This window comes from Herpailurus yagouaroundi, unplaced genomic scaffold (assembly GCF_014898765.1).
Source record: "Herpailurus yagouaroundi ecotype Mexico unplaced genomic scaffold, PumYag 77, whole genome shotgun sequence".
NCBI classification, from domain to species: Eukaryota; Metazoa; Chordata; class Mammalia; order Carnivora; family Felidae; genus Herpailurus; species Herpailurus yagouaroundi.
Window position 1 is genome coordinate 19,049,879 of NW_024412388.1, and position 26,530 is coordinate 19,076,408.

The following is a 26,530-nucleotide window of genomic DNA, read 5'->3' on the forward strand; positions in this document are numbered from 1 at the left end:
ATGGAATTAAGCATTTTTGGTCATCACCTTTCTTTGAGGGTTGTGGGTATCAGAGTGAACGCCAGAGCTGTTAAAAGTTAAATGGGTTCCAGCGACAACTCTTTTTTGTCCTTTTTCTGCGTTGTTTTCATGGTATGTGAAGATATTTTTTTTGTCTCTTAAAAAAAAAAAGTGTGTTTTCTTTTTCTGTGCTTCCCAGATGACCTTGAATTAATTCTTTACTTTTATTACTTTGCAGTACATTTTTATACCTGAAATTCCTGGTAGTGTGGGCACTTGTCCTCCTGGCCGATTTTGTCCTGGAGTTCAGATTTGAGTACCTGTGGCCATTTTGGCTTTTCATCAGGAGCGTCTATGATTCCTTCAGATACCAGGGGCTGGTATGTTTATTAATACGTGTATTTCAAGTATAAGCGATGTAATTTTCTAAGAAAATCTTCAGTAACTGATGATAAAACTGTCTAAAGTACATCTTATTAGCAGTCCTTAGGTGACTGTACTGAGCTAATAGGACCTATGGACTGAAACTGGCCTCTTAAGGTAATTTTGTCTAAACCCACAGATCAAATCGTCACATTCCCTGCCTCCTCTACCATTCTAGAGACAAGAAGAGAAGGGAAGACCTGGGGAGGGAAACAAAGTAGTGAAGGAAACAATAATTACCTAGTCCTACTCCGAAGTATTTCTGGGGCCCCAATCACTGTGTTAGTGATTGGGTTAGAGTTAGAACAGTGGTTCTCAAACTTTATGGGGGTCTCAGGGCCCCATTACATTCTTAAATTGCTGAGGATTCCAAGCAACTTTTATTTATGTGGGTTAGATCTGTCCATATGTACCATATTAGAAATTAAAACTTTGAAAGCAAATTTAGTTATTTGGTAATTCACTTGAAAATAGTAACAAGCCCATCACATGGTAACGCAAATTACATTTTTTTAAATGAAAAATAACTATATTTTCCAAAACAAAAAAATGCGAAGATTGACTACATTTTTGCAAATCTCTTTAATGTCTGGCTTAATGGAAGACAGCTGCATTTTCATATCTGTTTCTGAACTCACTCGATTGCAATATTACATATCATGTAGCTTCTAGAAAAAAACCTTAGGCCTGAGTGAATGAGCGTGTAACAGGCAGATGACATCTTGATATTGTTATGAAAATGATACTGACTTGCGAGACCCACTGAAAGGATCCAGGAATCCCCAAACTAGGTTTGTTTTGTTTTGCTTTGTTTTTCTACGTTTATTTATTTTTAGAGAGTGTGCGCACGCGTGCACACACCCTTGAGCTGGATAGAGGCTGAGAGAGAGAGAGAGAGAGAGAGAGAGAGAGAGGGAGAGAATCCCAAGCTCCGTGGAGCCTGATTCGGGGCTTGATATGGGCTCTATTTCAGGAACCATGAGATCATAACCTGAGCCCTTACCAAGTGTCAGACGCTTAACTGATTGGGTCGCCGAGGCATCCTCCCCACACAGCCCCAGGCTGTGGTTTGAAAACTACAGGTTTAGAATGAGGGCAAAGACCTGGGCTTGTTCTCTTGGTTGACCTGCAGTTCTCTTGTGTTCCATGACCACACCTTAAATTTTTTTTTTTCAACGTTTTTATTTATTTTTGGGACAGACAGAGACAGAGCATGAACGGGGGAGGGGCAGAGAGAGAGGGAGACACAGAATCGGAAACAGGCTCCAGGCTCCGAGCCATCAGCCCAGAGCCTGACGCGGGGCTCGAACTCACGGGCCGCGAGATCGTGACCTGGCTGAAGTCGGACGCTTAACCGACTGCGCCACCCAGGCGCCCCCCATGACCACACCTTAAACCTGTAACTCTTCGACTTTGAAATCCAGAGCCTAGAAGAGATGGCTTTGAGCTCATGTCCTGTTGGTAATACCTAATAGTGGTGTGTCCAGAGAAAGGTTGCATTATTAAAACCCTGAACATCAGCATAATTCTTACTACTGTGGTTCATTTGTGCTCCAACAGCCTCTTCTTTAAGAATGAGGCTCTTTAGGAATGTTTGATGAGGAGAGGAGCCTTTTCTGTGTTAAAATTCTGACTCTTTGAGGTGACCTACCTGTGGAGTCCAAATGAACTCACTGTGATCCAGCCTCAGTGTGGTCTGGTCCGGTTGTTCTTCATGATTTGAGGCCATAAATAGGATTACTCTTTAATGTTCAATTAACCTCTCCTTTTTATATGGTGGGTTTTCAGTGTTTAAAATGTCCTGTTGTCACTTGCTCTATAGCATGGCAGTTTCAGAGATCTTTGCCCAACATGCTTTTAATAACCTCTGTTTAAAAAAGAAGTTCTAAGATATGTTTTTAATTTTGTTTTGTTTTGTTTCCTTTAGGCCTTCTCAGTATTTTTTGTTTGTGTAGCATTCACGTCAAATATAATATGTCTGCTGTTCATCCCCATACAATGGCTTTTTTTTGCTGCTAGCACCTATGTGTGGGTTCAGTACGTATGGCACACAGGTAAGTCTTAATGGCTTCTTAACATGGATAGAAATCTTAGATTCAACTTTTTAAATGATTTCTTTGAATACATTACTTAGGGTTGGATTTAATGTGGACATTTTTAAGTGGCCTTTTCCTAATAGATTACATCTTTAAAGTTTATTTCGTCTGTTTTATCATTATTGAAGGAAAAGTTTAAGCCCTTATGATTTGACATCTCAGTTGTAGGCATTTCAACGACCAGTCCTCATTATGAAGATATTCTTGTGTGTGTGTGTGTGTGTGTGTGTGTGTGTGTGTGTGTGTTGAAGTGATTTCTCTTTAGGTAGACTCGAAGACAGCCGCGTTCCACATAGGAAGAATGTTGCCAGGGTTTCAGCTTTGAAAGGAATGTCTGAGGTCATTTAGTTGAACCCTTGTTCGGTCTAAGAATCCCCACAGCATCACTGACAGTTGGTGGTTTAATCGCTGATTGAAAGCCTACAGTGACGAGGAACTCAGCTTTTGGGGCAGCTGTAATAGAAAGTTCTTCCTGATACTGACCCAGAATTTTCCTCCTGATATTTTTGACCCAGCATGTCTTGACTGTTTGGGGGCTTGCTTATCTCACAGAGGACATAAAGAGGCTTTCCCCCACAAATAAAGGGAAGTGCACAGAACTTTTTCTTCAGATTCGAGGGGTCCACAGACCATCCCCTTGAGCCCAAGCATTGCATCCCTACATGAGAGCCACACCGAATGAGTGTGGTCTCCCATCCACAGTTAACATTTCTTCAGAGATTTAGCGTCTTCTCTCTCAAGTCTTCTTTTCTGTAGGCAGAACATCTCTAGTTTCATCAGCTTTCACCATCCTGACCTTCTTAGCTCTTAGCGGTTCTCTTAAGCGAAACGTGCTGTTTCAGGTGTGTTCTGACTGGAGCGGAGCCACACAGTCACCTCCGTCCTTACAGCTGTACTTCTGCTGTCTCAAACTAAGATGAGACCAGACATTCTCACATTCTTCCAGGCCACCGTGGCAGCCTGAGTTGGGGGCATGGGGACGTGAGGACTGGCTCTCAGCGTGCTACGCTTTCAGCAAAGCTGCACGAAGCTTGATTCTTAGGCCCAGCTGCGGAACCTGTTAGGATTTTGATCCTGGAGGGAGTGCCAGCTCCTAAAAGCTCCCTGGAGCATTGTTCATCCTCTTCTCAGAGGTGCCAAGGGGATGATGTTGGCCCGTGTAGAAGGCACGGGTCAGCTCTGATAATTTGAAGTATCCACTGTGAGCATGGTTTTCTCCATCTTTTAGCACTCTCTCATATCTGACTTGATTTATAAGCTAACATGACAGTTCCTTAGTCTGCTTTCCTCTAATTAAAGTGATTTTCTTCATACTTTAGTTTTTCTTTGTGTTTCCTGGTCCCGGGTCTTGGTTCAAGTGAGTTGCCATTTACACTCGTCATTGTGTCTGGGTTGCAGTTTTTTCTTTGTCATATGAAGGTGAAGTAATCTAGATAATGTCTAGGGGAGCCTTCCAGCTCAATTATCTGTGACTGTGATGAACTATAGTGATTTTCTAAATTACTTTAATAATGTCTTAGTAGTTGGGGAAAAAACTACCCCTGTAACAGTTAATAGAACCTATTGGGAACGAGTTTGGTGGGGGATCACAGGGCAGCAGTGAAGCTAGGATCATAAGGTGGCTCCCTTTAGCCTTAGGCTCAGAAATGCATGTTGGAATAGCTAAGTTGTGAAGTAGGTTTTAATTTGGAATGATTAGTGCTCAAATAAACAAAAAAGCAAACTTTGTATTCTTATTGGGCCAGACAAATACGAGTACAGTTTTTATAACACGGGATACATTTCTCTTGCCACTTGTTAAAATTTAAAATTCTTTCTTAACTTTATTAGGAATAGTTGATGAAATTCTATATTGCCACAAAAGAATGATAACATTATATCATAAACTTCTTTTCCTTGCTATTAAGAGGGAAAAAAACATGATACAAAACTGTGTGTACAATATGACTCTTTCACTTGCTCAAAAATATTTTCATGATTTTATTATTTGACAAGTATAGAAATACAGATATTTTGTCCAAAATGTTCCATTTTTTTTCTATAATGTGCATATTATGTGTATGATAACTTTAGAAATTAATATAAGAAATTAAGAAATATAAATTTTTTAAAAAGCTTATTTATTTTTGAGAGAGTGCAGTGGGGGAGGGGCAGAGAGAGGGGGGACAGAGGGTCAGAAGGGGGCTCTGTGCTGACAGCAGTAAGCACAACACCAACCGTGGCTCAGACTCACCAACCGTGAGATCACGACCTGAGCCGAAGTCTGACGCTCAACCAACTGAGCCACCCAGGCGCCCCAGGAATATAAATTTTTGAAAATGTATTTTGAAAAGAATTTGTGAAAATGCCCCATTTTTTATAGGTTAAATCTATAAGAATGGTTGAGGCCATTAGCTGCCTTGACAGGACTTTGAGTGTCTCTTGCCTCACACACTAGGTCTAAGGGGATTTAGGTTCTCCTTAGGAACAGACTCCGCATCATCTCGGTGATCTTGGACCCAATTTGTATAAACTCTGGGCCTTACTTTCTTCTTCAGTATAGTAAGGAGCTTGGACTAAACGATCTTCTTTGTACTTTCAAGATGCTATGATTTTTCTTTTATTTCATCCCAAGATCCTTAGTAAGAAGACCTTAGGTTACTGATTTCCCTCCCCCCACCCATTCCGTCTTCTGTCACTCACTTGTCTTATACAGTCTCAAAGGAGCTCTTTTCCAGAGTTATTGGACCTCATGCCTGTGTAGTCCATCTTCATTTAAAAAATCCCATTATTAATCACATCTTCACATAGATTGTCCCAGCTTGCAGATTTTGATTGTAAAAATCAGTGAAAATCACCCCATTATTTGTATCTTACTTATTCTACTCCAAGCTGCTTTTTCCTCCCTTGAAACTTGTTTTTAGTTACAAAAGGAATATAAGCTTATAGTCAAGAAAAACAATTTGTAGAACAGAACTTAAATGTCAGAAACATTTCTTTTAGTTTTTTTTTTTTTTTAAGTTTATTTATTTATTTTTGAGAGAGAGACAGAGCAAGCGAGGGAGGGGCAGAGAGAGAGGGAGACAGAATCCCAAGCAGCCTCCATACTGTCAGCACAGAGCCGGATGCAGGGCTCAAACCCACAAACCGTGAGATCATGACCCGAGCTGAGATCAAGAGTCAGAGGCTTAACCAACTGAGCCTCCCAGGTGCCCCTTAAATGTCAGAAACATTTCTTTATGTTATAACTCATTCTTAAGAATTTATTTTTTACGTATCATTTCATGTTAGTACAGATCTTCATTCTTTTGAAAAGCTGTATCATATACATTATACACATTTATTATAAACAATTCTCTGTTGATAGGCATTTAAATTCTACATTTTTGCTATTGTGAATAAGATAGTTTATACTCTTATATATTTATTCCAGGGAGTTTTAAAATATTTCTGTAGGGTAGATTCCCAGAATTGGAATTTCTGGGTCAAAGTTATAATATTTTAAGTTTAATTATACTAACCAAACGGCTTTCTAAAACTTGTTGCCCCAATTTATATTTTTGTCAAGTATGAGAATGAACCCTTTGGCTTACCCTCCCTATATTATTACTTGTCTTTAAAATTTTTGCTTATCTAGTAGAGTGAAAAATGGAATCTAATTTTTAAAACATTTGTATCTCCCTAATCAGTAGTAGTGAAGTTGAGCATCTTTTCATATGTTTTTTAGCCATCTATATTTTTCTTTTATAAGTTGCAAATTCTTTTCTTCAGTTGCCTTTTTATTGATTTGTAGGAGCTCTTTGTAAAGTAGGGCTGTGACTCTTTTCTTTTACATATTGTAAATATTTTTTGCCAGAATGTTTGTCTTTTATTTTTGTCTATGATTCCATTGCATCTTTTGTCATATAAAAGCTTTCAGTTTGGGTCAAACTTCTTTTTAATTAGTTTGAAAGTCTTTTTAAAAATTTTTTAATGTTTGTTTATTTTTGAAAAAGAGAGAGAGAGAGAGAGACAAAGTGTGAGCAGGGGAGGGGCAGAGATAGAGGGAGACACAGAATCCAAAGCAGGCTCCAGGCTCTGAGCTGTCAGCACAGAGCCTGACTCAGGGCCTGAACCCAGGAACCACGAGATCATCATCTGAGTGTAAGTCGGGCGCTCCACTGACTGAGCCACCCAGACACCCCTAATTAGTTTGAAAGTTTTAATGAAAGTTACTGTAGTTATGAGAGCAAAGTGATGGTTGCCGGAGGAAAGGAGCATAGGGGGATGGGCGAAATGGATGAAGGGAAGTGGAAGGCACAGGGTTACAGTTTTGGAATGAATAAGTCATGGGCATAAAAGGCACAGCATAGGGAATACAGCCAATGACATCATAATAACGTTGTGTGGTGACAAATGGTAGCTACATTTGTGGTAAGCATAACATTACATATAGAGAAATCGAATCACTATGTCGTACCTGTGAAACTAATGTAATGTTATATGTCAGCTAAACTCAAAAAAGAAAAAAGAAAAAGAAAAAGAAAGTTACTGTAATTGAACTCGTGTCCCAAACAACCCATCTGTTATGTTAGTTTAATGTATCGCTGATGCTTGTCTCTCTGCTGTTTCCCACAGAAAGGGGAGTGTGTTTGCCCACGGTGTCCCTCTGGATACTCTTTGTTTATATTGAAGCAGCGATTAGATTTAAAGATCTCAAAAATTTTCATGTAGACCTTTGTCGTCCCTTTGCTGCTCACTGGTGAGTATTATGTGTATTCTTAGTCTCTAATTCAGTTCAGTGTTTTCAGTGTAGAATGGTAAGTGCCATTATAAATTTTTTCTTAGAGATTTTACACGAACCCAAAGACAACGTAATATGGCAGTAAAGAGCGTGGGCCCTCCTTTCAGGCAGATGAGTATTCGAGCCCCACTTCTTTCCCCTGATAGCATTGTCACCTTGGACATGTCACCGGCTCTAAGCCTTAGCTCTCTCACCTGTATATTGGCCACCTATCTTGTGGGGTCATGGGAAAGATGAAATGAGGAGATATATGTATTTAACTTAATTTCAAGCACATAGGTGTCCGAGAAATGTTACCTATTTTTATCTTAATCGGATAGTGATTCCAAAATGTCTTGATGAAATAGATGGCTCTCTCATGAAATTTAAATGAACTGACTTAATTTTTGCTAGTATTTATGACAAACCAAAATAAACAGGAATCAACTAAGAAGATATCGTTTCCAATATTTTAAAGTCTTTTCACAAGCAAGTGCATTAAATAAACTTGGTCAATAAAACTTGTCACTTTAAATTTGTAGTGAGAGCACATTTAGACTAATTATAATTTATAAGTTTGAATGTTAATGAGACTTAATATGAGTTTTGACAGTGTTTGCAGAAGCTTTGAAATGATATTAGACAGACTGATGAGTCAAATGAAAATATTTCAACTTTTTATCCCAGAGGTTGTAAGTACAGCTGGTTTAATTTGGTGGTACAAACCAAATGTTGGCCCTGATAATATCAATACTTATTTATGTATTTATTTTTTAAATGTTTATTTCTTTATTTTGAGAGGGAGAGAGTGCAAGAGGGGGAGGGGCAGAGAGAGAGAGGGAGAGAGAGACTCTCAAGCAGGCTCCACGCTGTCAGCACGCAGCCCAGCGCGGGGCTCGATCCCACGAACCGTGGGATCATGACCTGAGCCGAAATCAAGAGTCAGCGCTTAACTGACTGAGCCCCTCACTCAGGCGCCCCCAGATGCCTAAGTTCTAAAAATGCACAAAGGAGTTCAGTGTTAATCAAAGACATTAGCAACTGTATCCAGCAGTCACTGGGGTAAAGTTCTTGAGTTGGTTTGAAGAATGTCAGAGTCTGGTGAGCAGCCTCTTACGGTCTAGCAGTCCCTCTGTTCCCTGGGGGTTTGCTCCACGTGCCCGCTGCCTGTCACTTCCACAGCAGACATCACATATATTTATGTGTACTAAATGCTCCACTGCCATCATCATCTAGAATGTATTTCTTAATTTCAGTCGTAGGTGTCCTCGTGTGCTTGATGCGTGTGTGGTTTGTTTTTAACTGGCAATTACTGGCTAGGTTTTCTTCTTTCTAGCATTGGGTACCCCGTGGTGACTTTGGGCTTTGGCTTCAAAAGTTACGTAAGCTACAAAATGCGGTTAAGGAAGCAAAAGGAAGTGCAGAAGGAGAACGAATTTTACATGCAGCTTCTTCAACAAGCCCTCCCCCCGGAGCAACAGATGCTCCAGAAGCAAGAAAAAGAAGCCGAGGAAGGTAGGTCTTTACCCTAAAGTTGTGTTGGCTCAGTAGATTAGTCATTATTTTGTCTATCAGTAGATTTCTTTTTGGGCCCTGGAAAAGTTGGTAGGACTTTGGAAGATTACCAAGGATTTTCCTGTTTTCTGGTGTTCCCCTTCAGGGCCATTGCTTTGTTTGATCATGAAATACAGGGCGTGGATGTTTTCTAGCTAGTAGCTGAAGACCATGTGCTTCAAATATGTTTATTTTATTTTATTATTTTTATAGCGTATTTTCCATTTCAACCTTTTATTTGTTACAAATATTTAAAAATGTTTATTCTCAGTAGCAACATAGCATATATAACTATGCGAGTTTATAATTGAAACAAGCCAAGAACCAAAGTATAAGCAAGATCGCGATGTGGACATAAATAGTTGTTTTTTTAAGTTAAAATTCTTCTGAATAGAGCAAAAGTGGTTCGGCCCCATTCTAAATGGTTCCTATAATGCAGTGCAGCTCTTAAAGTGAGCAGTTTCTAGTAAGACCACTCTAATGAGCACGTATGTAATGCAGTAGATGAATTGACAACAATACTAGTTTTCTTTGAAGGTTGGAAGTTTGGAGTCATGTTTTTAGTTGAAACATACCAATCTTACTCTCTGCTATCGTGCAGAAGGATCTCTTCAAGTAGACTTGGACAGACTGGAATGTCTAGGCCTCATATGGAAAATTCTTTTCGAGTGCCCTACTAAATGTCATAGACTTATTACCTCATTGCTAGAGTCAGGAAAAACATAGATGCCCCATATCCTGACCTCATACCTCTCCTTTTGTTTCATTTAATCACTTTCTTTTCAGTAAAGCTATTAACAGTTTGCTTAGCCTGTTTTAAAAGATGGTCTCTTAAGAGTCTGACCTGCCTGTGTCCTCTCATCCCAGTGACAGACAAGTTTGATTTGACTGATAAATTAAGTATGACTTAACTGTAAAATCCTCATCTTCTTTTCAAGGCCCAAACTAGAACGGCTTGGTGTTTATAAATGATAGTGATTTTCCATAAATGATAATTTTTTAAGTTTATTTATTTATTTAGAGAGAGAGAGAGGGGGAGAGAATCCCAAGCAGCCTCCACGCTGTCAGCACAGAGCCCGACGTGGGGCTCAAACCCATGAACCATGAGATCATGGCCTGAGCTGAAATCAAGAGTTAGATGCTTAACCTTAACCCTAGGCACCCCCTGGATTTGTTTGCACAAGTTAGCATGATGTGGTGTGGTTATTATTGCTTCTAAATGAGTTTGTAAACTGATGGAGTAAGTTTCTAAGCATAGATAATGCAGTTTGTTGACTCTGTGCTGTGTTTTTATACAACTAAATGTTCCGGTGTGGGTTTTTTTGTTTGTTGGTTTGTTTTTGGTATTGTAGCAGCCAAAGGATTGCCTGATATGGATTCCTCGATCCTTATACACCACAACGGAGGTATTCCAGCCAACAAAAAACTCTCCACAACTTTGCCAGAGATAGAATACCGAGAAAAAGGGAAAGAAAAGGACAAGGATGCCAAAAAACACAACCTTGGAATAAATAACAACAATATTCTACAACCTGTAGACTCGAAAATACAAGAAATTGAGTATATGGAAAACCATATCAATAGTAAAAGATTAAATAATGATCTTGTGGGAAGTACAGAAAATCTCTTGAAAGAGGACTCATGCACTGCTTCCTCAAAAAATTACAAAAATGCCAGTGGAGTTGCGAACTCCTCACCTCGCAGTCATAGCGCCACAAATGGGAGCATTCCTTCCTCATCTAGTAAAAACGAGAAGAAGCAAAAATGCACTAGCAAGAGCCCAAGTACTCACAAGGACTTAATGGAAAACTGTATTCCTAATAACCAGCTAAGCAAGCCAGACGCACTGGTGAGGTAAGTGTGCGTGCTGTGTCCTTCAACCACTTTTCCAGGAAACCCAACTTAAGTCTGGAAAAACAGGCCCTTCCATACGGGCCTGTGGGAATTGGTGACCAGGTACTGTGGCTTTTAACCCGGCGGTATTTGAAGTGTTTATTTCACATGAGTTTGCTGGTCACCTAGTGCCGTTGTCCTGAAGCATTGATTCGGGCCCTTTTGAGTGTTCTGAGTAAGAGGTGACAGTGTTCCCTTTGCACATGTGACCACATTTACACGTAACTCGATTCTTGCAGTGGCTTTGAGAGGCAGATCTGTGGTCCTGGTCTTGCTCTGTTTGCATATCCAAAGTTCTTGTGGCATAGACACAAGACGAAGAGTTTGTGTCCTGTTCGCACATGTCCCTCTGTCAGACTGGATCCAAAAGGCGGGGTGGAGTGGGTGCGGAGAAAGTTGACCTTACCACCTTGTGCTTGTTTTTGCGTGTTTTGGTTAATTCCACTTAAAACGTGGATTATGTCCCCAGATAACTCTGGGGAAATCAAGTTTGAAAGGTAATCTCTAAACATCCCACAGGTAAATACAATGTTAAACTTCAATTTTAATCACAAATGTTCCTTTTCCCATCTTTAAGTAAGAGAATAACATCGTTGTATTTACCTTGACTGGCTCAGCCTTAAGTCTGCTGTGTTTTATATATGTTCTAAAATACACATGTGTTCTTTTTACCTCGTATCTTTTCGATTTGGAAACTGGGATCTGAACGGGACCTTTTTTTTAAGATTTTTAAAAAATGTTTATTATTTATATTGGAGAGAGACAGACAGACAGACTGCAAGCAGAGGGGGGGCAGAGAGAGAGGGAGACACAGAATCCGAAGCAGGCTCCAGGCTCCGAGCTGTCAGCACAGAGCCTGACGCAGAGCTCGAACCCACAAACCGTGAGATCATGACCTGAGCCGAAGCCGGTTGCTCAACTGACTGAGCCACCCAGGCGCTCCTGAACTGGAGCTTTTTTCATGTGTAACTCAAGAGGATGGTTATAACTCCCTGCCTCCACTAAGTCATCTTCCATTCCTCTTCCTTTGGCTTAATTAAGAGCAGACAATTTCTTCTAGGAGGGAAGGTTTCCAGTGTTATAAATTATATAAAATAGATTATTAATTTGTCTTACTTTTCTGACTGGCAGTTAGGTTAAGAGAAATATATGTGGGTTCTGCTGCTAAAGGCTCTAGAGGTTTCCTAGCCCCCAGCCACCTTTAGAAGCATACCATGCTGTTGATGATGTCAGGCCAGCATCCACATCTGTTTGTTGCAACATTCTGCCCATGATGCCCTGCAGAGAAAACACTCAGCAGAGAACCCTCTTCCAGGGGCCCATGGGAGAAAGACCAATTAGTTAACCTTCTATTTCAAATCAAATGTCCCACAAATTTATTATATTCTGTAAATGAAATATGTGCCACAAGCTTTTTAACATCCTTTCTCCTATCCACGTAAGTTTTTTTGTGTGTTTTAATGTTTGTTTATTTTTGAGAGCTAGAGAGAGCATAGGTAGGAGAGGGGCAGAGAGAGAGGGAGACACAGAATCCAAAGCAGGCTCCAGGCTCTGAGCTGTCAGCACAGAGCCCGACACGGGGCCCGAACTCACGAACAATGAGATCATGACGCAAGCTAAAGTCAGACTCTTACCGACTGAGCCACCCAGGCGCCCCTCCTATTCACTTTAAAGAATAGCAGTCAAGTCAAAACAGTTTTCCGCTGTTGGGTATTACAGAAACAGCAGATAAGACTCAGTCTTGTGATACCATCTCACTTGGGCCCCAGCTGTAATGTTGATTGACTCTGCCATCTAATCTGCCTCTAGTAAAGAAGTTCAAGGACTCAGATGGCCAGTCTTCCTTCCGTGGGTCCAGTGCCCCCATGCCTCGTCCTGGGTGGTATGGCTCTTCCTGTGGTCACTAGTGTGTACTCTGATGTGCCTTGATCTGAAGGGCCCCAGAATATTATTACCCTGTTTTAGGGAATACCTGCTGTCAAATACATAAATAGGAAATATTATATTTAAAATGTTTTATAAGCTTCTGTAGGATTATTTTCAATGTCTAATGTATTACAAAGAATAAGGACACTTTGTAAATATCAACAGGGGAGAAACCTAAATAAATTATGGTCCATCCATTTGATGGACTTTCTTTTTTTAATGTTTATTTATCTTTGAGAAAGAGAGCAGAGAGAGAGAGGGGAGAGAGAATCCCAAGCCGACTCCACACTGCCAGGGCAGAGCCTGACACAGGGCTCGAACTCATGGGCCATGAGGTCATGACCTGAGCTGAAACCAAGAGTCAGACTGAGTCTCCCTTTCGGATGAATTTTTAATATAGACATTACAAAATCATATTTTTGAGCCATATTAAACAATATAGGGAAGTGCTCATGACACAATATTTAATGAAGAAAGTAGAAAACAGTTTTATGAAAAACATCTTTTTTTCTAATATACACAAAAAATGATTCGAAGGGGAAGGAACTAAAATCAGAGCAATAATTACTGTCTCATGATAGTATTGGGGCTTTAGTTTTTCTTTTTACTTTCATGGATTTTCAAATTTTCCAAGACGAACAACAATAGAAGTTTATAAACAGAAGCTATCTGAGCACATTACTCAGCTTGGTTGTAGGAGGCCTTATCACATTTCCTCTCGTCCTTCTTGGCCATCTCCCATTTCCTCTTGTTTGACTTCATGTATGCTTTGGTGAATATTAGTAAGACTATAACTGACCCAAACCTGATGTGCTCGAGCTGTTAGCTAGAGAGTGGGGTTGTGTCTTAAGATGGAGACGGGCTGGATTCAGGGGCCCGTAAGGCTCCTTCTGATGCAAACGTACTGAGATGACAGCCTATATGGGAGCCCTGGGCTACAGCAGACAGGCTTCTGGTTGTGTACAAGCCAGGCTGGCTGGAGGGAGAAGACTGATCTCCTGCTTCCTGTTTAAAAAAAATTTTTTTTTTAAAATCATTTGAAAAACCAGTACTGTAATATAATGGTAAGTTAATTGCAAAACATTCCACAGCTCGTCTGTCTCAGCATCATGATTGAGAGCTGTTCTATTTGAGGAACCAGTACTGTGACTTGGGGGAAAAATTCATTAGGACACCACTTTCAAAGAGAATTCTTGTAGGTCCTTGTGGCTGTGAAAAGGGTTGACGGCCACTCCTTGTTGGAAGGAGCAAGTAGTCCTTCAGGTCTTTTCTCTGTCCCTCTCAGCCCCACGCACGCTCCCCCCCCTCCGTGCGCTGTATTCCACAGGTTGGCAAATGACTGCGCCCAGGCCAAATGTGGCCCACTGCCTGTTTTTGTAAAAAATAGTTTTATTGGAACACAGCCATGCCCGCTCATTCATTTACGTAGCGTCTGTGGCTGCTTTTGTGCCACAGTGGCAGTTGAGTAGCTGCAACTGAGAGACAGAGACCGTGTGGCCTACCAAGACAAAGATATTAACGGTCCGGCCCTTTGCAGAAAAAATATGCTGATAGATGGCTACGGTTAAAGAATGTGCGGGAAGGTGGGGACTTGGGAAGAAGTGTTGCCTGTAGGATCCTTCCCAGGAAAAGTTTGGGAACGTGCGAAAGCCAGCCCAAAGTTTCTCTTCTCATTTGAAAAATACATCTTACAAAATGACCTGACTTCTGCCAGCTTGGTTTCTGAATCCTTTACCCAGGATATTTAGAAACAGTCTTATATTGTTGGTAGCCAAAATATTTAAATTCTGACCTGAGAAAAATTCTAGATAAAAACAGAAAATACAAGAAGGAAGATCAGTTATTTGTTTTTCTAATTTTTTAAAATGTTTATTTTTGAGAGAGAGAGAGAGAGAGAGACAAAGCGTGGGGGGGTTGGGGGGGAGGACAGGGAAAGACAGAGACCCAGAATCCCAAGCAAGCTCTAGGCTCTGAGCTGTTGGTACAGAGCCCGACGCAGGGCTTGAACCCACAAACCGTGAGATCATGACCTGAGCCTAAGTCAGACACTTAACCAACTGAACCACCCAGGTGCCCCGAAGATCGGTTATTTTAACTAAGAGCTGGGTTAAAAGGAATGATGGAAATTAGAATGAGATCTGCTACATTTCTTCTAAAATCTGGTCAATTTTAAAACATTTTAAATGTGAAAAAATTACAGAAGATTTAGAGAAAAGGGAGACATAGTCGCGCCATGTGACACAAATCACTGTTAAAATTTTGTCGTATATTCTTTTCATCAACTAAACTTACCTCGTTGTGGCCATAGTGTTTGTGTAGTTTTCGTGTCCGGCTTCTTTCTCTTAAATTATATCTAAATCATTTTGCCAGTGCAGCCGAACCCTCTTTTTCCCTTGATGTGGAATATTCCATGGCAGTCTGTGAGATCACTCGGCAGCTGCTCTAAGATGGGGCAGGTCACGGTGACAGTGGAGTGGCTCTCCTGCAGTTTCAGGGCCTGGGAGCGGGAGAGCCGGCAGCCGTGTGTGCGCTCGACACGAAGCTCCCGCTCAGATACAGCCCCAGACTGGAGGGTTCTTCGCCACTCTCCCTTGTTTCCAGGTCAAGGGAGAGAATGTAAAACTCTGACTACAAAATGTAAAGTGATCGCTATTCTGTTGAAATGCTGAAACAAAAAAAAGGCTCCTCGGTTCACTTCCAGTCTATTTTTTTTTTCTTTGGTACCCAAGACAGAAGATTCATCCCTTCTATTTTTAGTGCTTGTTCTTAATAAGATATCAACTTTGTCTCTAATGTAGTTGAGTCGTATCTGGTACAAAGAGTCATGAAGGAAAAGTCTCCGGGGTTTGCCTCGCAGAGCTGCATTTAACAAAACCGAGTCGGATTTAGGATGGTGTTTATTTGTTGGAGCTGGAAGCGTTCTCGGGCGTCTAGACCAGCCTCCCCAACCCTGTCTTTTCGTCTGTGAAGTAGATGAGCCCTGGGAGAGTAGACGGCTAGTCTGAGTGACCAAGCTAGAGTGGCGGTGCCAGGGCTGGAACCCACGCTTCCTGACTTCTGCCTTTTTGGTTCTAACCATGCTGCTTTAAAAAGGTTTATCAGGGGCGCCTGGGTGGCTCAGTCGGTTAAGCGGCCAACTTCGGCTCAGGTCATGATTTCGCGGTCCGAGAGTTCCAGCCCTGTGTCGGGCTCTGTGCTGACAGCTCGGAGCCTGGAGCCTGTTTCGGATTCTGTGTCTCCCTCTCTCTCTGACCTTCCCCCGTTCATGCTCTGTCTCTCTCTGTCTCAAAAATGAATAAACGTTAAAAAAAAAAAATTAAAAAAAAAAGGTTTATCAACCTGCTTTATTTTTCTGCTTTATATTTTTCTTTCTGTGCTGTTATTCATTTTAAGTATACACACAAGTAAAGCTGGCTCGGTGACTGGCACCAGACCTAGATTTTAGGCTCTCGTGGCTAAAATCCGTGGAAGAAATGCTTAGAACTTCAGAATTCATTTTGTATTAATTCATGAGTTATTCAGAATTCATTCATTTCCTTTTTTGTAGAGAGACGCTGTTCTAAGTGTTTTTCAAATTTTTGCTCTTGCCAAAGACACAAGGGTGTACTTAATCTCTGAGTGTAGAGGGGCCAGCCACTCATACCCTTGAAAGCTTACGAGGTCTCTGAGAATTCAACTCTGCTTAGGGCTAGCTTGGTTCAGACAGCCCAGAACCACCCAGCATGGAATTTGCCCTTTTGGGAGGGAGAATTCTGGAGTAGGCTTAACTGGTCACCCGGACAGCCAAGAGCCCTGAACTGGAAGACTTAAGCCCAGGGATGGAACCATCAACTTACCCTGAGGAGAGGCCACTAGCGAGTGACTTCCTGGAAGGCCTGGGATCCTGGGGTTGGGACACTGCCATGATAGTAAGTTCTGGAGAAAGTGTGAAGCCAGGGAGCCGGGGAGAGCCTTCTCTTTAGGGAAAAATGGGATCTGGGGAAAGTTATACTCTATTCAATACTCACTCTTTTATTCCTCTCTAAATTTATTTGGTTACTTTAGGCACACCAAAACGTAGTTACTTATAACTTAATTTGTTCACATAATTCTGCTTGTTAGGAGACTTGAGATCCTGGGGGTAGTGGTGGGGAGGGGAAAACTTTGTCAGGACCCCGCCTCAGAGGGAAAGGAGGGAAGGGGACGGATAGAGAAGGACTTTAAGGAATTAAAAAAAATTTTTTTTAATGTTTACTTAGTTTTAAGAGGGTGTGAACGGCTGAAAGAGAGGACCTGAGGATCTGAAGCGGGCTCTGCACTGATAGCAGAGAGCCCAGCGTGGGGCTTGAATCCACAAACCGTGAGACCATGACCTGAGCTGAAGTCAGATGCTCAACCGATGGAGCCACCCAGGCGCCCCCTTTAAGAAACTTTAACTTGTTCACTGGGGCGCCTGGGTAGCTCCATCGGTTAAGTGTCCGACTTCAGCTCAGATCATGATCTCACAATTTGTGGGTTCAAGCCCCGCATCCGGCTCTGTGCTGACAGTTTGGAGCCTGGAGCCTTCTTCGGCTTCTGTGTCTCCTTCTCTCTCCACCCCTTCCCTGCTTGTGCTCTCTCAAAAATAAATCTTAAAAAAAATTAAAAAAAAAAAAAAAAAAGAAATTTTAACTCGTTGACTTACACTGAGGAGTATTTAACACTCAGCCCAAGGACTGACTTATATTACCAGATCTGGACCTTAGAGAAATATTTTTGGAACATATAGATTGATGACAACATGTTTTATTAAATAGGCTATATAATGTTCTAGTCCATCAATGAGTGTATCGATTAGTATTATGTTTTAGCAGGCTGTGATGTGTTTGTGACTCCTCTCTTTCTGGTTTAAGCGGGGGGGGTGGGGGGCAGAATGTCATTGTTCTTCATTCCACTTTCTAGCCCCTATAAGCCTTGTATTTGTATTTATGATTTTAGGTTTCTCTTACAAAGGGGGACGAAGGTGGCCGAAGCTAAAACAGCCAGCTTTCCCCCTTGACCGGGCTTGCTGGTGGCACAGATTGCCCAGATGTGACTTGTGACTAGCAGTTTACAATCTGTTGTACTTTAAAACATTTTTTTTCTTTTTATTTCAGAGAGAGAGTGCGGGGGGCCGGGGGGTGGGGGCAGAGGGAGAGAGAAAGAGAATCCTAAGCAGGTTCCATGCTCAGTGTGGAGCCTGACGTGGGGCTTGATCCCTTGACCCTGGAATCATGACCTGAGCTGAAATCAAGAGTCAGACGCTCAACTGACAGAGCCACCCACGTGCCTCTGTACTTCTGAATTTAATCTTGTCTTCCAAATACCAGCATTTGAGATTGTTGTAGAACCTCTGACTTACATAAGCCTTCTTAGTGTGGTCTCGCTCTGTGGGGAAAAACGACAGGAGACCGGTTTACAGGACTTCCCATTTTTCATTACCCCACATTTTGAGATGTCCATGCACAACTAAAAATTACATATCCTTTGAAAAGAAAGGGCCATGTTTTTAGGTTCTGTTTTTTAATCATCAGTGGGTTCAGTATGACCTGGTGTGAATAACTGAAAAAGAGCTAAGCAAAGAGAGACTCCAAGAAACTCGTATTTTGTCATCTCAGAGAAGCTTTTCAAAGCAACAAGGAAAGTTAGGGGCAGATGCCATGTCCCAGAAGAACAAAGAGACGCCAGTTCTTCTTACAACTGTCCGTCTTTCCCGTCCCTTGTAGGAAGCTGTCCGGGTGTTTGCCCATCTCAGGGTTAGAAGTGGGTGGGGCTGGCTCCTAGCTCCAGAGGCCAGGAAAGACAAGGAACTTGGTGGATGGTTCCAAGTTGTAACAGAAAGTGAGGAAGAAGATTCAGTGCATGGAACCCAAGATTGTAGGCACAAAGCCATAATACGGTCCAAAGCTGAGACCTGACCGTGGGGAAGGACTAAGAGCAGTGGATTCAGGAGGTAGAGCCTATGAGCATCCCCTTGGACAGGTGCCCCAGGGGGGGGATGGCACTTGTATGGACTAATCTAGCCCTCCCCCCAAGGCCTGAAGAGTCCTCGGTGGGGAATCACAGGGGTTTGGGTGAGACAGGTTACAGAGGGTTCTCTTGAAAGGTGGAAACCCATCTTCAAAGCGAGTAATGGAAAGCCTCCAAGATTGATTGTTAAAGGGGAGGAAGTAGCAAAACATTGCATTTATGAGGCCATTATAAACTATGGGTGGATATGGTTCTCAGATACACAGAAAATTACTTGAAATAACACATACCATGGGGCGCCTGGGTGGCGCAGTCGGTTAAGCGTCCGACTTCAGCCAGGTCACGATCTCGCGGTCCGTGAGTTCGAGCCCCGCGTCGGGCTCTGGGCTGATGGCTCAGAGCCTGGAGCCGGTTTCCGATTCTGTGTCTCCGTCTCTCTCTGCCCCTCCCCCGTTCATGCTCTGTCTCTCTCTGTCCCAAAAATAAATAAACGTTGAAAAAAAAATTTGAAAAAAAAAAAAAAAGAAATAACACATACCAGATGGTCAATTGTAGTTGATTGTAGGGGATATTTACTTTCTATTTACATTGTCTATTTCTGTGGAGTTTGAATTTTTACACGGGCTTGTTAATACCCAGAATAGAACCTAAGCTCAGTGAGGCCAGGGACCTCCTTTTCTCTTACCTGCCATGGTACACAGAGTAGATACTCAACAAATACCTGTTGAATGAGCATTCCCTTCGTGCAGAGAAAATGCTAGAAAGAGGCGGGAGGAAGATGAGCCTCAGTCATCGCAGTGCAGTGCAGTTCAAAGTTGAGTGGCAATGTGGCTCAGAGAGGCTTTTGAAGTTAGAAAAGTTACATATTACATTAGACAGGCCAAGCACTGAACATTCAGTGTCCCACTATGTGTTGCTCGTGAGTATGTTGTTAAGACGCTTATTTCTAAAAAATAGAAATACTTTCCACTCGAAGCCCCTTTCCTTGGTATTTCCTAGGAAGTTTTGCAATTTCGTACTCTGTCAGTACTATTTTCTAAGGATATTCAGGAGGTTCAAGAATTTCTGGAAGTTACCAGGGACAAGGGGAGAAAACTCATCCAAGGGACTCCTCTCAAAAAAGCCATTTGCTCTGGCAGTGGGTCGGTTGTGCTTCAGGGCCAGGGAATCTAGGCACAAGCCACGCCTCGGCCAAGAACTTGGAGGAGATCTCAGTTTGCTGCTTATTCATCTCTCCTGGTGAGTCTCACCCTCTCCCCTGCCAGCCCTGGCCATGCTCTTTAGTCTGTGTGGTAGCTGGATAGGGAGCTCAGATCCCACGTTTCTGCTTCAAGGAAATCCCCCAGGTTAGAAAATGTGTTGACTCGAGGCACCGGGGTGGCTCAGTCGGTTAAGCGTTTGACTCTCGATTTCAGCTCAGGTCATGATCTCACGGTTTGTGCATTTGAGCCCCGTGTTGGGCTTTGCCCTGACAGCTTGGAGCCTGCTTGGAATATTCTCTCTCTCTCTCTGTCTCTGGCTCTCTCTGTCTCTCCTTCTCTTTCTCTCTCTTTCCCCCACCCACAAAATAAATAAACATTAAAAAAGAAAATGTGTTGACTGTTTATATATCATCTCTGGTGCTAGAGGGAGAATGATAACATTTGTTCTCTTTTGCATCTGAATACATTTTGCTGGGTGCCAGAAACAGTTTGCGGAAGAAAATCTGGGGCTTGGGCCCTGGGACTTTACCCCGGCTGCATCCCCTACGGGTGGCCCCTGCACACCACAGAGCTAACAAACCGTGGCTGCAAAATGACTTGCTTGCTACCCTCCCCAGGGAGTGCTGGCTACCAAAGCAGACCTTTCTGCTTCTATAGGTGCACAGAGTAATTTATTTGTAACAGTATTATTTCTAGCCCAGAGGTGGAATTTAGTAAAACTGTGTGAAATTTTAGAATAAAGATGATGCAAACTGGGCAGTTAGAGGTTCCAACTAGATTAAATATGTCGAATTCAGCGGCTGCCGAATTATTTGGAAATGATTAAGTGGAAAAAGTAAGTAGTAGAGCCATAGTTCTATTTAGTAAATTTGGTGTGTGTGTTTTCTGTCTCTGTGGGAAAATGTTTTTGATTCATGTTTGTGTAGCATTGCCTCTGAGCAGACGTGACTTATTTCCACTTTCTGCCATGCTCATAATATTTACGGTACCTACAGGTTTTATTTGGTTGGCTCTGTTTACATTAATCCACAGTATAGTTTGAGTTGATTTTAAGCACTGCAGTTATTTAAAACTATCATATTCTGAGATATGAATGTGGTAATAGGAGCATGATAATTTTATACTTAAACAGGGCTAGCGTGTGACTTGAAAACCATGTAGCTCGGGAGAAACTAGGCATCAGTGACTTTAAGCCACCAATTTGCCTACTGCCTTCACATCCAGGTAACCAAAGAAGATAATTATGTTGTACAGATAAATAAATTACGAAATGACACAAATTATTTGCTGTAGGGAGTCCACACTGGAAATATTTTTCTGTTGAGTACTAAGAGTTTATTCTAACAAAACAGGGATTTCTAGTTAGACAATTGGAAAGTTTCCCTCCCTAGAATTCAGAAGGAACTACTATAAAACTTTGTGTTAAATTCTGAGTCAGTACCCCTGCTGGCACATAATGAATTGAGATTTCCAGCTAAGGGGATTAGTGGTGGATTCCCTGAAGGGGACGTACTCCAAGGAAAAGGAACTATATTCTTTAAATGTTACTCACGCCATCATTTAGAAACTAGCTATTTGAATCCTTTGACAGCCAATGTGGGCATACTTCAATCTTTGCAAATGTCTGAGACCTCTTTTCCATCCAGCTGGGCCTCTCGGGGTTAGAATAAGTTTTGGTTTCTCTTTTATGGGAAGAATGACAGCTCTTCTCTCTCATAAGGTGCATTTCAATTTCACAACTCCCTTGGCCCAGTGTTGTTCCAGGCTTGCAAAAGAAACAGAGTAATGAACTGGAAAAGACCGTCGCCCTCACTCTCCCCCTGGCCCTAGAGCTGGGAGCAGGACAGGGCACAGCACAGGCTGGGGTTGGCACCATTTGCATTCACTACTGCGCCTGGCCCCTGGGAGTCAGGATGCACGTACCCTTCCTGCGGGACAGCTGATTGTCACCATGGGGGACTGCACGTTCCCTTCCTGCGGGACAGCCGATTGTTGCTGTGGGGGATTGCAGGGTGGGTGTTGCTAAATCTTCTGAGATTTTGAAGAGATGCCAAAGATAGATATCTATGTCAAATCTCCCAGTTTTGAAGTCAGGGAGGGTCAAACAAAACATGTTTATGGGCCCGATTGGCTTACCAGTTTGCAGCCTCTGCACCTGACCCTTCCTGTTATTCTTGTATTTTGTTCCCTCCCACCCCTCTGGCCCTACCAATCAAAACTTGACTCCTATAGGAAGGATTTTTCTGTTACGGAGTATCTGGTAAATCCCATGAACTCATTTGCCACGTATGAATGGGAACTTTTTGCTTTATCCTCTCCTTCAGTTCTTGGCATTCTTGGAAAACATGCACCTGTTGACAGTGTCTCCCTCCACCCCAAAGACCACCCCCTTCACAGTCAAATGCCCACAACTGACTGTGAGGCTTTCGGAGCACTTAGAAGGAGAAGGGACAGCCGGCCTTGTGATAAGGGTGGTTTGGGTGTCCGGTGTTCCTCCAACCATACGGTACAGAGAGCTGCTTAGCCCTCCTGGGCCTAGAACTGGTGACTTCTCCCACGCCAACATGTTTCTCTCCCGTGTCCTTAGAGCATAAAATACATCAAAATTTGGGACGGGGATGCTGGTTATTCAGACTTCACGGGCCAGCTGGTTTAGAATCTGGCCTCCCAGCACCATCCCTTATGACGTGTGTATACTTTGAAGCCTGATGTCAGAACGATGTCTGCTCTTGCCTTTCCAGAGGGAGCCAGACCAGGGCAATAAACTGCAGTTCTAGAGTCTAGATTTAGAAAAACTATTGTTTTGATAGCAATTGATGAATGGGAAGTAGTTGATGTCGATTCAGGAAGTGAGGCACTCTCTACTCCAGAAGCTTAAATTCCCCTTTTTTGGGAGTGACCTAAAAAGTTTATAAAGTAGAAGAGTTGGACTTTCCCTAAGGCTTTCAGATTATTCTGAAACTGGCCTGTGACATGGACAAATCTAAGCGTAACAGTGAACATTGAAAAGCCGTGGAAAGCAGATTAATAGCCTCCTCTTTTTTTTTTTTAAGTTTTCATTTAAATTCCATTTAGTTAACATACATCATAATGTTAGTTTTAGGTATACTGTATAGACTCAACACTCCCGTACAAGACCCAGTGCTCACCATGACTAGTAGACTCCTTAATCCCCATCGCCTGTTCAACCTGTCCCCTGTCCCCCTTCCTTCTTGTAACCATCAGTTTGTTCTGTTATAGTCAAGAGTCTCTTTCCTGGTTTACCTCTCTTTCCCCCGCCCTTTGCCCATTTGTTTCATTTTTTAAATTCCACGTGAGTGAAGTCACATGGTATTTGTCTTTCTCTGACTGGTTTTACTTAGCAGAATACTCTCTCGCTCCATCCATGGCGTTGCACGTGGCAAGATGTCAGTCTTTTTTATGGCTGAGTGGTCTGCCACATACACACCTCATCTTCTTTACCGATTCATCAATTGACGGACACGTGGACTGTTTCCATAGTGTGGCTATTGTAGATAATGCTGCTGGAAGCATCAGGGCGCGCGTATCCCTTTGAATTAGTATTTTTGTATCCTTTGGGTAAATACCTAGTAGTACAATTGCTGGATCGTAGGGGAGTTCGGTTTTTAACTTTGTGAGGAATCCGTACTGTTTTCCAGAGCGACTGCACTACACCAACAGTGCAAGAGGGTTTCTCCACATCCTCGCCGCCACCTGTTGTCTCCTGTGGTGTGGATTTTAGCCATTCTAAAAGGTGTGAGGTGACAATCTCATCGTAGCCTCCTCTTTTAAAATAAGTTTCGCCCAATCATAAAATAATAATTAAAATGTTAAAAGTAAGTTCCGGGGCCTCCTGGGTGGCTCAGTCAGATGAGTGTCCAACTTCGGCTCAGGTCATGCTCTCCACGGTTCGTGGGTTCAGGCCCGCGTCGGGCTCTGTGCTGACAGCTCGGAGTCTGGGGCCTGCTTCGGATTCTGGGTCTCCCTCTCTCTCTGCCCCTCCCCTGCTCGCTCCCTCTCTTTCTCTCTCTCAAAAATAAATAAACTTAAAATAAAAATAAGTTCTGTATGTTGATTGTATCTAAGTTTGAAGATCAAGAAGAGATAGCCACTATCTTCATATAGTATCCTGTCAGTCTTTTTTCTCTTGCATGCATATATGTTAGTGCACACGTATTATTTTTACAAACAGAGCTCATACTATGTGTAATATTTTGTTCTGTTTAATTTTTTTTAATATTTGTTTATTCTTCAGAGAGAGAGACAAAGTGTGAGCAGGGGAGGGGCAGAGAGAGAGGGAGACATAGAATCCGAAGCAGGCTCCAGGCTCCGAGCTGTCAGCACGGAGCCCGATGTGGGGCTCGAACCCACGAACCGTGAGATCATGACCTGAGCCGAAGTCGGACGCTTAACCGACTGAGCCGCCCAGGTGCCCCTATGTAAAATATTTTGTAACTTGTCTTTTTCACTGACTACATCGTGAGCATTCTACTATGTCCTCAAATATTCTTCCTTAACGGTTTCTTACTGGCTGCATGTCAGTCAGACACATGAATATACAATTTATTTAGTCAGTCTTCTGTTGAATATTTAAGTGTTTCTGTTTTTGTTTTTGTTTTTTTTTTATATATGAAATTTATTGTCAAATTGGTTTCCATACAACACCCAGTGCTCATCCCAAAAGGTGCCCTCCTCAATACCCATCACCCACCCTCTCCTCCCTCCCACCCCCCATCAACCCTCAGTTTGCTCTCAGTTCTCAACAGTCTCTTATGCTTTGGCTCTCTCCCACTCTAACCTCTTTTTTTTTTTTTTCCTTCCCCTCCCCCATGGGTTCCTGTTAAGTTTCTCAGGATCCACATAAGAGTGAAACCATATGGTATCTGTCTTTCTCTGTATGGCTTATTTCACTTAGCATCACACTCTCCAGTTCCATCCACGTTGCTACAAAAGGCCATATTTCATTTTTTCTCATTGCCACGTAGTATTCCATAGTGTATATAAACCACAATTTCTTTATCCATTCATCAGTTGATGGACATTTAGGCTCTTTCCATAATTTGGCTATTGTTGAGAGTGCTGCTATGAACATTGGGGTACAAGTGCCCCTATGCATCAGTACTCCTGTGTCCCTTGGATAAATTCCTAGCAGTGCTATTGCTGGGTCATAGGGTAGGTCTATTTTTAATTTTCTGAGGAACCTCCACACTGCTTTCCAGAGCGGCTGCACCAATTTGCATTCCCACCAACAGTACAAGAGGGTTCCCGTTTCTCCACATCCTCTCCAGCATCCATAGTCTCCTGATTTGTTCATTTTGGCCACTCTGACTGGCGTGAGGTGATATCTGAGTGTGGTTTTGATTTGTATTTCCCTGATAAGGAGCGACGCTGAACATCTTTTCATGTGCCTGTTGGCCATCCGGATGTCTTCTTTAGAGAAGTGTCTATTCATGTTTTCTGCCCATTTCTTCACTGGGTTATTTGCTTTTCGGGTGTGGAGTTTGGTGAGCTCTTTATAGATTTTGGATACTAGCCCTTTGTCCGATATGTCATTTGCAAATATCTTTTCCCATTCCGTTGGTTGCCTTTTAGTTTTGTTGGTTGTTTCCTTTGCTGTGCAGAAGCTTTTTATCTTCATAAGGTCCCAGTAATTCACTTTTGCTTTTAATTCCCTTGCCTTTGGGGATGTGTCGAGTAAGAGATTGCTACGGCTGAGGTCAGAGAGGTCTTTTCCTGCTTTCTCCTCTAGGGTTTTGATGGTTTCCTGTCTCACATTCAGGTCCTTTATCCATTTTGAGTTTATTTTTGTGAATGGTGTGAGAAAGTGGTCTAGTTTCAACCTTCTGCATGTTGCTGTCCAGTTCTCCCAGCACCATTTGTTAAAGAGACTGTCTTTTTTCCATTGGATGTTCTTTCCTGCTTTGTCAAAGATGAGTTGGCCATACGTTTGTGGGTCTAGTTCTGGGGTTTCTATTCTATTCCATTGGTCTATGTGTCTGTTTTTGTGCCAATACCATGCTGTCTTGATGATGACAGCTTTGTAGTAGAGGCTAAAGTCTGGGATTGTGATGCCTCCTGCTTTGGTCTTCTTCTTCAAAATTACTTTGGCTATTCGGGGCCTTTTGTGGTTCCATATGAATTTTAGGATTGCTTGTTCTAGTTTCGAGAAGAATGCTGGTGCAATTTTGATTGGGATTGCATTGAATGTGTAGATAGCTTTGGGTAGTATTGACATTTTGACAATATTTATTCTTCCAATCCATGAGCAGGGAATGTCTTTCCATTTCTTTAAATCTTCTTCAATTACCTTCATAAGCTTTCTATAGTTTTCAGCATACAGATCCTTTACATCTTTGGTTAGATTTATTCCTAGGTATTTTATGCTTCTTGGTGCAATTGTGAATGGGATCAGTTTCTTTATTTGTCTTTCTGTTGCTTCATTGTTAGTGTATAAGAATGCAACTGATTTCTGTACATTGATTTTGTATCCTGCAACTTTGCTGAATTCATGTATCAGTTCTAGCAGACTTTTAGTGGAGTCTATCGGATTTTCCATGTATAATATCATGTCATCTGCAAAAAGCGAAAGCTTGACTTCATCTTTGCCAATTTTGATGCCTTTGATTTCCTTTTGTTGTCTGATTGCTGATGCTAGAACTTCCAGCACTATGTTAAACAACAGCGGTGAGAGTGGGCATCCCTGTCGTGTTCCTGATCTCAGGGAAAAA

The 26,530-nt window shown here is 42.2% G+C and overlaps 1 protein-coding gene across 1 annotated transcript in view; it reads left to right on the forward strand.

Annotated features, from left to right (window-relative positions):
- Positions 1–212: 212 nt before the first annotated feature.
- Positions 213–26,530, forward strand: part of MACO1 (macoilin 1) — a gene marked incomplete at its 5' end in the record, with an annotated part of 51,823 nt that continues 25,505 nt past the window's right edge. The window contains 5 exons of the mRNA XM_040465306.1: positions 213–380; positions 2,351–2,477; positions 7,116–7,239; positions 8,597–8,775; positions 10,167–10,668. Coding sequence (XP_040321240.1) covers positions 213–380; positions 2,351–2,477; positions 7,116–7,239; positions 8,597–8,775; positions 10,167–10,668 — 1,100 coding nt within the window. The remainder of the gene's footprint in view (positions 381–2,350; positions 2,478–7,115; positions 7,240–8,596; positions 8,776–10,166; positions 10,669–26,530) is intronic.